Source organism: Rhinatrema bivittatum, chromosome 2 (assembly GCF_901001135.1).
Source record: "Rhinatrema bivittatum chromosome 2, aRhiBiv1.1, whole genome shotgun sequence".
Classification (NCBI taxonomy): domain Eukaryota; kingdom Metazoa; phylum Chordata; class Amphibia; order Gymnophiona; family Rhinatrematidae; genus Rhinatrema; species Rhinatrema bivittatum.
In genome coordinates, this window is record NC_042616.1 from 168,116,587 (window position 1) to 168,130,384 (window position 13,798).

At 50.1% G+C, this 13,798-nt stretch overlaps 1 protein-coding gene across 5 annotated transcripts in view; it reads left to right on the forward strand.

Moving 5' to 3' along the window:
* The window catches only part of AKAP9 (A-kinase anchoring protein 9), a 687,299-nt gene that overhangs the window by 207,725 nt on the left and 465,776 nt on the right, over nt 1–13,798 (forward strand). For all 5 annotated transcript variants that reach the window (XM_029588843.1, XM_029588844.1, XM_029588845.1 and 2 more), the window contains one exon: nt 10,563–10,794. In XM_029588843.1, coding sequence (XP_029444703.1) covers nt 10,563–10,794 — 232 coding nt within the window. The remainder of the gene's footprint in view (nt 1–10,562; nt 10,795–13,798) is intronic.

Below are 13,798 nucleotides of genomic sequence, written 5' to 3' on the forward strand. Positions count from 1 at the left end.
GCAGCGGCGGCAGCGGGCAGTGGCGGTGGCAGCGAGCGGCGGCAGCGGGCAGTGGTGGTGGCAGCGAGCGGCGGCAGCGGCGGCCAGTAGCGAGGGAGGGAGGAGAGAGAGAGAGGGAGGGACGGACTGAGTGAGAGGGAGGGAGGGACTGAGTGAGTGGGAGGGAGGGACTGAGGGAGGGGGAGGGAGGGACTGAGGGAGGGGGAGGGAGGAGTGGGTGAGTGTGTGGGAGGGAGGTAGGGAGTGAGGGGAGAGGGAGAATGAGGGAGAGGTGAGAGACAGGATGTGAGTAAGTGGAAGGGGGAGAGGGAGAATGAGGGAGAGGTGAGAGACAGGGATGTGAGTAAGTGGAAGGGTAAGAAGTTGTGGAGCAGAGAAAAAGGGAGTGGAGGAGGGCTGAGGGGGAGGGGATGGGATTGAGAGAGGGTGGGGAGTGACTGAGGGAAGGGGAGGGAGGTGAGTGAGGGGAAGGAGGCAGTGGGAGACAGAGGGTGAGTAAGACTGAGTGGAGGAAAGGGGAGGAGTGAACGAGGGGAAGGGGGAGAGAGGGAGAAAAAGTGTAGAAGGGTGCTGTGTTAGAAAATGGACTGAAAAAAAAATGTAATGTAGCCCGTTTTAACGGGCTTAACGGCTTGTAATATCATAAGTTAGTCACCTCTTTGTTCTTCATTCTTTCCATTGTAATATTTTCTGTTTTGTTTGTATTTGCCATATTTTATTTATTTTTATTTATTCGCTTTTTTATACCGAAATGTAGCTATAAGCCTTCATTCCGGTTTACAGATATAACAACTTAGTACATTATGGTAACATGTGAACAATAACATTGTATAACAGAGAACATATTTGGTGACATTTAATAGTTTAACTTAACTAGCAGTAAATTAACATTAATGTTTTAACTGATAGAATCCTAGGAAACAGTGATTTAGTCATATGTTGAACGGCGAGATGGGTGTATGAGAGCTAGTTTTATAAAGCTTATGGAAAAATCATGTCCGAGTTCTGTGAGCTAACTGGTTTCATAACATTGTCTTGGTGTAGTCCTCTCATAACCGAGGGCGATTATGCAATATTTATGTGGTATTTGGTTAGCCAATGCCATTTTTGAAGGTTTGGGAGAAGATCCATGTTTTGAGCTCTTTTTTGAATGTTTTGCTGTTGCTTTGTGAGCTTAGGTAATCTGGGAGTGAGTTCCATAATTTATGTACTTGTGTATGCATACACTGTATGTACTTGTGTATGCATACCAGTAACCTGGAAAATTAACTTCTCAGTTCATTTCTAATAAGTGTAATATATTTACACTAAATAATTGGTTTATCTCATCAAATGACATGATGACCAGACATGGCATATATTACCTATGCTATTTAACATTTGCTGATTTTCAGAGTTTATATCTTGTAACAGTAGAAATAAAAAGGCTGATGCAATATTGGCACAGGGAAAACAGGTGTTCCCTGTACGTACCTGGATCAGTCCAGACCGTGGGTTATGTCCCCATTCCAGCAGATGGAGTCAGCCCAAAGCTTCGAGGGGGCGTCACCATAAGTACTACTACCCCCTCTGCAGGAGTTCAGTATCTTCTGACTCCAGCAGATGCGAGTAGTGGAATCTGGGCTTGCTCCCGATTTCCTAGAACCTCTCTTGTTTCCCCTTGTTTAGGGCTTTCTTCTCTGTGTTGTTAGCTTTGGTCTTGGATCAAGTTGTACTTTAGTTTAAAAAAAAAAAAAAGGGTTAATTGGTTAATTGGGGAGGCGTGGCTTCTTTGTTGTGCTGGCTCTCTGCCTCCCTTTTCTTCGCTCTCAGCGCTGGTCTGTGTATTTCCCGGGGTAAGTCGCTTTTCTGTTGTTTTCTTGGCTGTACTTTTTCTTTTCAGCTAGGTTGACTGCGACTGCCGGGGAGACCGGCCTCCTTCACTTGCTCCCGCGGCCATTTTGCCGGCTCCTCGTGGGCAGCAGGGAGCAGGGAGAGCTATTTCGGCGGGCTGTGAGGCCAGGAAGGCCCCCCACGGCGTCGCTTGGGTTTTCTCGGCGGGTAGTGCGGGCCGTCCGGGCCCCCCCGCAGCGGCGCGCCGTCTCGCGGCCCCCCCCTCGCCCCCCCCCCGAGGCTGCCGAGTGTTTTTCACCGTCGGGGCTGTCTTTCTGCGCGCTTGCTATGCCGCGGCCGTCGCGTTGCTCGGCCTGCGGCGAGCCAGGATCGCGCATTTCTAGGGAGGGCATCTGTGCTAGGTGCCTCCCAGGGGGGGAAGGCACGTCCGGGCCCCGCACTTATTTTTCAGCGTTCGCAGCCTTGCCCGGGCGGCGTGGGCCGGCCCCTCCCCCATTCCTGGCGGGAACGGCGGCCATTTTGCATGCGCTGTGCCCCGAAGGGGATCAGACGGTGCTGGAGGATGGGGATGCCTCGGAGGGCCCTCCCCCGATCTTATTACCGGAGGCAGCTACGGAGGTGGACTCACAGGGACAGGGTCCCCCAGGGCCCCCACCCGCGGAGGTCACCCCGAGTAGGCCGGGGTTTTCTCCAGAGTTTATTCGGCTGATGCATACAGCGTACCTGCAGGAACTGGCGGCTCCCGTGGGGCCTCCACCACCCAAGCTACCGCGGCCTTCGTCTCTCTCTCCGGCCCCTCCCCCTCCGGTGGGCGTGGGGGCCCCACAGCTCCCCGCCCACGTCCGGCTCCCTGTGGGTTCGGGGGGGACTGGGTCGGACCCGGTTTCCCCAGGATCGGACCCTGCCGCTACGGGGCAAGGGGATTCTACGTCAGAGGGAGAGGATCCACGCACGCTGCGCCTTTTCCAGCGGGATGAGCTGGATGACTTAATCCCGCAAATCATTCAGGGATTGGACCTCGATCCCCCGCCGGACCCGCCAGCTCCCGTCGCGCCGGCTGTAGTCATTTCTTCGAAGAAGGGAGATCCGGTACTGGCAGCACTTCGTCCGCGGGCGCGGGCATTTCCCATTCACGAGTCGTTTCTGCAACTCCTCACCAGGGAATGGGATTCCCCGGAGGCTGCTTTAAAGGGCAGCCGCGCCATGGAGAGGCTGTACCCGCTGCCGGAAGATTTTCTGGATCTCATCAAGGTACCCAGGGTGGACTCCGCGGTGACGGCGGTCACGAAGAGGACCACCATTCCGGTGACGGGTGGAGCGGCGTTAAGGGACACGCAGGATCGCAAGTTGGAAGTCTTCCTCAAGCGGGTCTTCGAGGTCTCCGCAGTGGGGCTGCGGGCGGCGATGTGCAGCTCGCTTGCCCAGCGGGCTAGTCTTCTCTGGGTGCAGCTACTGCTCACTTCTCAGGTGCTGCCACCCGAGGAGGCCGCTCAAGCGGATAGGCTGGAAGCCGCGGTGGCTTACGGGGCTGACGCCTCCTATGATCTGTTCAGGGTCCTCGCCCGCTCCATGGCCTCGGTGGTGGCGGCGCGTCGGCTCCTATGGCTACGCAACTGGGCGGCGGACACGTCCTCCAAGTCGAGCCTGGGTTCCCTGCCATTCAGGGGTAAGTTCCTATTTGGGGAGGATCTGGACCAGATCATCAAGTCGCTGGGGGAAAACGCGGTCCATCGCCTGCCGGAAGACAGATATCGCTCCACCAGGGCTTTCTCGTCCTCCCGGACCAGAGCCAGGGCGCAAAGACGCTACAGGAGTTACAGACCGGCGACAGCCCGACCCCCCCCCCCCCTCCAGGTCTCAGCCCTGGTCGCGCTCCTTTCGCGGGCGCCGCCCCGCGCGTCCTGCTTCCTCGGCGGGACAACCTTCTCCCAAGTCCTCGCAATGATGTTCAGCTCGCCCACTCCGCCGTCCCCAAGATTGGGGGGCGGCTAGCGTTCTTCTACGAGGAGTGGGCGCGGATCACCTCGGATCAGTGGGTCTTGGACACCATAGGACACGGCTACGAGTTGGAGTTTGTCCGCGCTCCCAAGGGACGGTTCATTTTCTCCCCTTGCGGCTCGGCCATCAAGCGAAGGGCGGTCCAGCTGACACTGGACAGACTGTGGGAGATAGGCGCCATTGTGTCCGTGCCCTCCGGAGAGGTGGGCTTGGGCCACTATTCCATCTACTTCGTCGTACCGAAGAAAGACGGTTCCTTCCGCCCCATACTGGACTTGAAGGAAGTCAACAAATCCCTTCGGGTGACCCGGTTCCGCATGGAAACGCTGCGTTCGGTGATCGCGGCGGTGCATCGAGGGGAGTTCCTGGCCTCCTTGGACCTGACGGAGGCCTATCTGCACATCCCCATCCGGCGGGAGCATCATCGGCTTCTGCGTTTCAAGATCCTGGACCAGCATTTCCAGTTTGTGGCGCTTCCGTTCGGATTGGCGACGGCCCCGCGCACCTTCACCAAGATAATGGTTGTCGTGGCGGCTGCCCTTCGGAAGGAGGGTATTCTAGTCCACCCCTATCTGGACGATTGGCTCATCAGAGCGAAGTCTTTTCGGCATGGACAGGCTGCTGTGGCCAGGGTGATAGAGTTTCTGCAGTCCCTGGGATGGGTGGTCAACTTCTCCAAGAGCTCCCTCGTGCCCTCGCAGCGCTTGGACTTCTTGGGGGCGACCTTCGACACCCGTCTGGGAGCGGTTTTCCTACGCCAGGACAAGGCGCAAGCCCTGCGGGAGCACATACAGCGGTTTTCTGCATTACCAGCTCCCACCTCCTGGGACTATCTGCAGCTCCTGGGGGTCATGGGTTCCACCATCGACATGGTCCCTTGGGCTTTTGCGCACCTCCGACCTCTGCAATGAGCGCTCCTCTCCCGTTGGAAACCTCTTTCGCAGGACTACCAGGTGATCCTTCCACTGCCCCAGTTGGCCAGGAGCAGTCTGGCCTGGTGGATGGTCCCGGGGCATCTTGCTCGCGGCGTCTCTCTCGATCTGCCAAATTGGGTAGTGGTAACCACCGACGCCAGTCTCATAGGCTGGGGAGCAGTCTGCGACCGCAGCGCCACACAAGGGACGTGGTCCGCGGAAGAGGCGAAGTGGTCCATCAATCGTCTGGAGACCAGAGCGGTCAGGCTGGCGCTCCTCCACTTCCTTCCACTCCTTCGGAATCGGGAAGTCAGAATCCTTTCGGACAACGCGACGACGGTGGCCTACATCAATCGACAGGGCGGCACTCGAAGCCCGCAGGTCGCGATCGAGGCCGCAATGCTGATGCAGTGGGCGGAGAGGTATCTGGCCCGTCTGGCGGCCTCGCACATCGCGGGCGTGGACAACGTCCAGGCGGATTTCCTCAGCCGTCAGCTGCTGGACCCCGGAGAGTGGTCCCTCTCCGACGAGGCCATGCAGTTGCTCGTATGGAGGTGGGGATCCCCCCACCTGGATCTCATGGTGACTGCACAAAATGCCAAGGCCCCTCGTTTCTTCAGTCGCCGGAGAGAGCGGGGGGCGGAGGGCGTCGATGCTCTCGCGCTCCCGTGGCCGGCCGATCTGCTCCTCTACGCGTTCCTCCCATGGCCGCTGGTGGGAAGACTACTCCGCCGGATAGAGGCTCATCAGGGGACTGTAATCTTCGTCGCGCCAGAGTGGCCAAGACGTCCTTGGTTCGCGGACCTCCTCCTCCTGGTAATCGACGGACCCATCCGGCTGGGCCATCTTCCCCGCCTCCTCCACCAGGGACCGGTATTTTTCGACCAGGCAGAACTCTTCTGTCTTGCGGCCTGGCTTTTGAGAGGCGCCGCCTCCGGCGACGGGGCTACCCGGAGGCGGTAGTGTCGACGCTGCTGCGTTCTCGGAAGGCCTCCACGTCAGTGGCCTAAGTGCGGGTCTGGAAGGTGTTCGAGCTGTGGTGTACCGGCCTGAACACAAGACCCACGGAGGCGTCGGTTCCCCAGATCCTCCAGTTCCTGCAAGCGGGAGTGGACAAGGGGCTCGCTTACAACTCCCTCCGGGTTCAAGTGGCCGCCCTTGGCTCCCTTCTGCGTGACGGAGGTTCTCTGTTACAACATCCAGACATCGTCCGTTTTCTCAAGGGGGTCAAACATTTGCGACCTCCATTGCGGGATCCTTGTCCCTCCTGGAGTCTCAATCTGGTACTACGTTCCATGTCGGGACCTCCATTTGAACCGCTGAGGAATGCGACGATCAAGGATATCACTCTCAAGACTGTGTTCCTGGTGGCCATCTGCTCGGCTTGGCGGATTTCGGAGCTCCAGGCTCTGTCGTGTAGAGAGCCCTATCTCCGATTCTCCGATTCGGGAGTGTCTCTTCGTACTGTGCCCTCCTTCCTTCTGAAGGTGGTTTCTGCGTTCCATGTGAATCAGACGGTGGAACTACCATCTTTCCCTTCGTCGGAGCCGAGGTCTCTCCGTCTCCTTGATGTCAAGCGCACTCTGCGCATCTACCTGGAGGCTACGAATGATTTCCGGACTTCGGATCATCTCTTCGTCCTTTGGTCCGGGCCCCGGAAGGGTTCTCAGGCCTCGAAGACGACCATTGCCAGATGGCTGAAGGCCGGTATTGCCGCTTCCTACATTGGGGTGGGGCGGTCCCCGCCGCCCGGCATTGTAGCGCATTCTATCCGGTCGCAGGCAGCCTCCTGGGCGGAGACCCGCTCGGTCTCTTCGCAAGAAATCTGTAGAGCGGCCACCTGGAAATCGTTGCACACGTTCTCAAGACACTATCGCCTACACCTCGCTTCTTCCGTCCATGGACATTTTGGCGAACAGGTTCTATGAGCGGGCCTCGCAGGACCCCACCCGGTCTAGGGAAGCTTGGGTACATCCCACGGTCTGGACTGATCCAGGTACGTACAGGGAAAAGAAAATTATTACTTACCTGCTAATTTTCGTTCCTGTAGTACCATGGATCAGTCCAGACGTCCACCGCACTTGGGTCTTCATCCTGCTCAGCTGTCTTTGGTGGCTGACTCGACTCAGCTGTTATATGGTACTGTCTTTTCTACTGTTTTTCTCTCACGTGTTCCCTGTTTTCACTGTTTTGTGCCTGTTTTCTTAGGGGTCAACACGCGACGTGACCTCCCATCCGTTGGTGGGATGGTACAGTTTTGCTAGTTACAAATTCAGCGGCTTATTGTTGCCGTCTTGTTTAAACTTGATCCAATTCAGGGGTTTCTGTTTCCTCGGGCTTTGATATTCTCGATACTGAACTCCTGCAGAGGGGATAGTAGTACTTATGGTGACGCCCCCTCGAAGCTTTGGGCTGACTCCATCTGCTGGAATGGGGACATAATCCACGGTCTGGACTGATCCATGGTACTACAGGAACGAAAATTAGCAGGTAAGTAATAATTTTCTTCTCATGATTGTGTAACTACAGCAAGGGTTATTTTTCCCTATATGCATCACTTTGCACTTGTCCATGTTAAATTTCATCTGCCATTTGGAAGCCCAATCTTCCTGTCTTGCAAGGTCCTCCTGCAATTTATCACAATCCATTTGAGATTTAACTACTCTGCATAATTTTGTGTCACCCACAAAACTGATCACCTCACTCGTCGTATCCCTTTCCAGATCATTTATTAAAAAGCACCGGTCCAAGTACAGATCTCTGAGGCACTCCACTGTTTACATTTTTCCACTGTGAAAACAGACCATTTAATCCTACTGTCTGTTTCCTGTCTTTTAATCAGCTTGCAATCAACAAAAGAATATCGCCTTCTATTCCATGACTTTTAGTTTTCTTAGAAGCCTCACATGAGAGACTTTGTCAAATGCCTTCTGATAATCCAAATACAACACATCTACTGGTACTCCTTTGTCCACATATTTATTCATCCCTTCAAAAAAAAAGTCAGAGATTTGTGAGGCAAGACTTCCCTTGGGTAAATCCATGTTGGCTGTGTCCCATCAAACCATGTCTATCAAAATGTTTTGTGATTTTATTCTTTATAACATTTTTCACGATTTTTCCCAGCACTGAAGTCTATAGTTTGCTGCATCTCCCCTGTATCCTTTTTTAAATATAGGGTTACATTGGCCATTTTCCAATCTTCAGGTACATCGGATGATTTTAATGATGGGTTACAAATTAATTGAAATAGGTCTGAAATTTCGCTTTTTAGTTCTTTCAGAACCTGGGGTGTATACCATCCGGTCCAGGTGATTTACTACTCTTCGGTTTGTCAACCAGGCCTACCACATCTTCCAGGTTCACTGTGATTTGGTTCAGTTAATCTGAATCATCACCCATGAAAACCTTCTCCGGAACAGGTGTATCTCCAACATCCTCTTCAGTAATCACCGAAGCAACAAAATCATTTAATCTTTCCGTGATGGTCTTATCGTCTCTAAGTGCCCCTTTAACCCCTTGATCATCCAACGGTCCAGTTGACTCCCTTGTAGGCTTTCTGCTTCGGAAATATTTAAAAAAATATTTATTGTGAGTTTTTGCCTCTATGGCCAACTTCTTTTCAAATTCTCTCTTAGCCTGTCTTATCAATGTCTTACATTTCATTTGCCAATTCTTATGCTTTATCCTATTTTCTTCTGATGGATCCTTCTTCCAATTTTTGAATGAAGATCTTTTAGCTAAAATAGCCTCGTTCTTCTCATCTTTTAACCATGCCAGTAATAGTTTTGCCTTCCTTCCACCTTTCTTAATGCATGGAATACATCTGGACTGTGCTCCTAGGATAGTATTTTTTAACAATGTCCACGTGTCTTGCACACTTTTTAGCTTTGTAGCAGCACCTTTTAGTTTTTTTCAAACTATTTTTCTCATTTTATCAGTTTCCTTTTGAAAGTTTAGTGCTAGAGCCATGGATATACTTACTGTCCCCCTTCCAGTCGTTAGTTCAAATGTGATCATATTATGATCACTATTGCCAAGTGGCCCCACCACTGTTAACTTTCTTACCAAATCCTGAGCTCCACAGAAAATTAGATCTAAAATTTCTCCCTCTCTCGTTGGTTATTAAACCAATTGCTCCATAAAACTGTCTTTTATTCCATTCAAGAACTTTGTCTCTAGCATGCCCTAATGTTTCACTCAATCAATACTGGGGTAATTGAAATCTCCATTTATTACTGCACTACCAGTTTGGTTAGCTTCCCTAATTTCTTTTAGCATTTCACTGTCCGTCTTCCTCCAACTTAATATTGCCACGATATTAAGTTGGAGGAAGTACAGAAAAACATTTTTTTCTGCTTTTCTGTACACTTTTTGGGCTGCTCAAAAATTAACGCCTGCTTCAGGCAGTCGTTAATTTCTGAGGGTAAAAATGTGCGCATTGGGAGAATAGCTAATAGCTCAACCTGAATTTACATGTGATGAGCAATATTAGCTTCGTGTTTTGGACGCGCTAATCCCCTTATAGCAAGGGGTTGTGGATGCTTGTTGGAAACGCACTGTTTTGCATTGTCCTGATAGTGGTTTTGCTTTTCCATAAAAAAAAATTTCAGGTTTTTACAAAAGGAAAAGGAGGATTTTTTAAAAATTACAACAACACGGAAAATAAGTCTTGAATTGCATGACAATCTTTTTAAAAGCATGTTTTATGATGCCATGATCTTTGTGTATGTTTATAGTAGTTCCAGATATGTGTGTTTGTATAGTAATTGTTCCAGGGGGAGGGAAGGAGGTAGAGTATATGGAAGTGTGTGTTGTGGAGGATGCTGTGGATGTGTGGGGAAGGATGAAAGGTGATGTATTGTAAAGGGGGGGGTGGGGTGGCTGTGAGAATGGGTATAAGAGAGAGGAGTAAGGAGGTCTGTGAGTGGTGGGAGGGATGGGAGGGTGTGTGTGGGTAGGTGGTGATATTTAAGAGGCTGTGATGGTGGGGAAAAGGGGTGTGGGGAGTAAAAAGTTAGATAGGTAGGATGTATGGATGGTGGGGATGGGGTGTATGTGTGAGGGGGGTAGGAAGGTGTGAGGTATGTAGGACAGAATGTAGGGGTGGGGAAAGGGTGCTTGTGGAAGGGATGAGATGAGGATAGTGGTCATTTTCTGACAGATCAGTGACCTGGAAACTTCAGCTGCTGACCTGGAGACTTTTGTCACCAACCTGGAACCTTTTTCAACTTGCTTTCTTTTCCCCAATTGAGCTGGAGTAGAAGATGGAAACTGCTGTTAACCCCAACCTGGCACCTTTTTTTTTTTAAAGAAAATTATCATTTGATGAGAGCGGATTTGGGGGAATGGTGAGAGTTACAGGTATGAGTATGTGTGGATAGTTGGGAAATGAAGGGGATATGAATAGGTTTGTACATGGGTAGGATGTGCATGAGGTAGGATGTGTAGGGGGTGGTTCCTCCTCTTCTTTCTCTGGTGGAACCCCAGGCCCCGCAGGTGGCTTTTCCTCTTCTTTGGCTAATGGGGCTTGGGGAACACTGCTTCGGCCTCCAGAGCAACATTTAAGTTTTCAGTTTGTCCACTTGTCTGTCACTACTCCCCCATCTATGATCTCAATTTCATGGATGGGCAGATGGGCACACTGAAAACATAAGTGCTCTTTTATTTCATACCATACTCTAAAACATTGATAGCCAACTTTGTATGTTTGAAAAATGTGTCTTCATGTTTCTTACTATTCTGATTAATCAAAGACTTTAGCTTTATTTTTATGTAATCCTGTCATTTAATTTGTTCTGAACATTGCTTGCATAGACCTTAAAGAGCAATTGAAGATTAGGTCATCTTGTTTGGAAGAGATTGAGAAGCAGAAAATGGAGTTCAGCCGACAGAGAGGACAGCTTGAAGAACAGCATGCTCAAGACGTTGAACATATTAGGTCCTATTTCCAGCAGCAGTTAAAAGAAACTGAAGAAAGGTACACTACAGAGATTATCCATTTACAGGAAAGACTTCAGGATGTCAGTGAGCCTGCTCTGCAGTTCAGGTACTTGTTCTATATTATAATATAACAGCATTTGCACTTTCTGGTGCTTTTCTTAGCAACCTGATTTCAAAGGAAACAGATATGATACCCCATGGAAGTTTCAAATTCTATTTATGCACCAAGACCCTAACTTTCATATCTATCTGTGACACCACATTTATGCTTGTAAGTGAATGCAAGAATAATAATGCTAGTATTTTATAAACCATGTGGTGGGAACTGTAGAGCCTTTTTATTTATTAGATATATATTCAGCTTTTCATGCACTTGAAAGTGGATTACATTCAGATACTGTAGATATTTCCCTGTCCTTAGAGAGTTTACAATCTGTTTGTTCCTGAGGCAATGGAGGATGAAGTGACTTGCCCAAGGTTACAAGGAGTTGGCAGTAGGATTTGAATCCTGACTTCCCTGGTTTGTAGCTCACAGCTCTAACCACTAGGCTATTCCTCCACCAAACACTAAATTCATCTCTAAACACTGGGCTGCTACTCCATATATACTTCTAATGCAAGAAACCATACTTTCTCTACCCATTTTGTAAACACATATGTGTATATTTTAGGGGCATAAAAACATAGGGGTAGATTTTCAAAAAACACGAATAGGCGTACTTTTGCTGGCGCATCAGGCGCAAGCAAAAGTACGCTGGATTTTAGTAGATACGCGCGGAGCCGCGCGTATCCACTAAAATCCTGGATCGGCGCGCGCAAGGCTATGAATTCTGTATAGCCGGCGTGCGCCGAGCCGCGCAGCCTACCCCTGTTCCCTCCGAGGCCGCTCCGAAATCGGAGCGGCCTCGGAGGGAACTTCCTTTTGCCCTCCCCTCATCTTCCCCTCCCTTCCCCTACCTAACCCACCCACCCGACCCTGTCTAAGCCCCCCCCCTTACCTTTGTCGGGGGATTTACGCCTCCCTCTGGGAGGCGTAAATCCCCGCGCGCCAGCGGGCCTCTTGCGCGCCGGGACGCGACCTGGGGGCGGGTACGGAGGGTGCGGCCACACCCCCGGACCGCCCCGGGCCGTAGCCACGCCCCCGTACCCGCCCCCAAAACGCTGCCGACACGCCCCCTAAACGCCGCGACGACCGGGCCCGTCCCCCGACACGCCCCCCTCGGAGAACCCCGGGACTTACGCGAGTCCCGGGGCTCTGCGCACGCCGGTAGGCCTATGTAAAATAGGCTCACCGGCGCGCATGGCCCTGCTCGCCTAAATCCGCCCGGATTTGGGCGAGCAGGGCTCTGAAAATCCGCCCCATAATGTACATGTTTATATGTGGAGACAGGTATTTTCTAAAATATGTATGTATGCTGTTTTCAAAATACTTATGCACATATTTGGAATCTCCAGTTCGCCAATATCTTCACTAGTTCACCCATTCCTCCAGTACAGCTAGACCCTCTAACACTTCACCATGAACTCCCACCAGATCATTCAGACATCCCACCCAAAAACTGCAGACACCAGACAAAATAGATTTCATCTGCGCGAGTCAATTAGCTTGTGTAAACGTGTACGAATAAGTTTGGTAATGATTACACATATATCTGTTGCAATATAGCAACTACCATGTGCACTTCAAAGCCTTGAAGATCCCTAGACCACCCCTTTTTTCCTTTGTAGAGAAGAAACGAAAAAAAAAAAATGCGTGCTTTTAGGTCGATTTTTTTTTTAAAGGTATTTTATTGAAAATTGCTTAACAGTCACCACCGACTGATACATACAACCGTAAAAGTCATAAAATAAACAGAAGTGACATAACTCCTTACATCAGTGTGCTCTCTTTTATACAATAACAAGTACTGTATTGTAAATTGATCCTTTCTCTACCCCCTCCCATCCCTCCCATCTCCCCCCCCCCCTCCCTCTTTGGAGGTACTCCTGCGTCTTCCTTCTGAGATAGAAATTGTAGATATAAGTATAGAACCATAGTTGACAGCAGAACATGTGACTGATATGGCAATCACTGTTGACCCATACTAAATATTACATTCTCAACAATCATATACAGTGAGAGTTCTTATTATGTTAGTTCTATAATGCGCATATTCATCCCTCATTGTGATCACAAGTATTTAGTCAATCAATCTTTCCGAAGTATAATGTGCCATTTGTCCAGTTAAACCTTGAAGGTATGTGTTATATACATGTGAGTGTGTCTCTCCCACCTCTACCCTAATAAAGCTACTACTAAGTTGGTGTTGCTTTAAGGTAATTCCGTGTCCGTTGGAATGAGCCTAGCGTGTTATGCCAGACCACATTTAAGTACGCCAGTCGCTGATGGGTACGTAGCTTAATCAGGACCTCTGCCAGGGTCGGTATGACTGGAGACTTTCAGCATCTGGCTATCAGCATTTGAGCTGCTATCCACACCTGTCTACAGAATTTTTGCTGATCTGATATGGATCCACCCAGCAAAATTATTTTAGCCTCTAGCCCTATCCGTGTGCGTAAGGTGTTGTTTACCCAATTCAACAACTCTAACCAAAATGCTTTAACCCTTGGACAAGTCCACCATACATGAAAGTATGTACCCAAAAGTCCGCATCCTCTCCAGCACTTTGCTGATACTTGTGGGTATATACTATGAAACTTCTCCGGAACTAAGTGCCACCTGTATAACATTTTATAGCAGGTTTCTTGAAGCCTCGCTGATATAGAGCACCTGCCCGCCATTAGGAATATATGCTCCCACTCTTTTGGAGGTAATGATTCTCCGAGGTCCTTTTCCCATTTCTCAACATGTGGTAGCACAGATTGGTCAGGGTTATTGAGTATGCTATAGATTTTTTAGGTCACTTTACACATTCTGTCTGTACCTTGGCATATGTTCTCAAATAAAGACCTGGTGCCCCTTGAGCTTTGTGCCTGCTTTAGAGAGTCTATGAAATGCTTAATCTAAATAAATACCTAAAATTTGTGCAATTCAGTCACTGAATATTTATAATACTCTGCCTTTCCCCTCCCGATCTTTCACTCTTTAAATCATGTACCCTCACTGATTA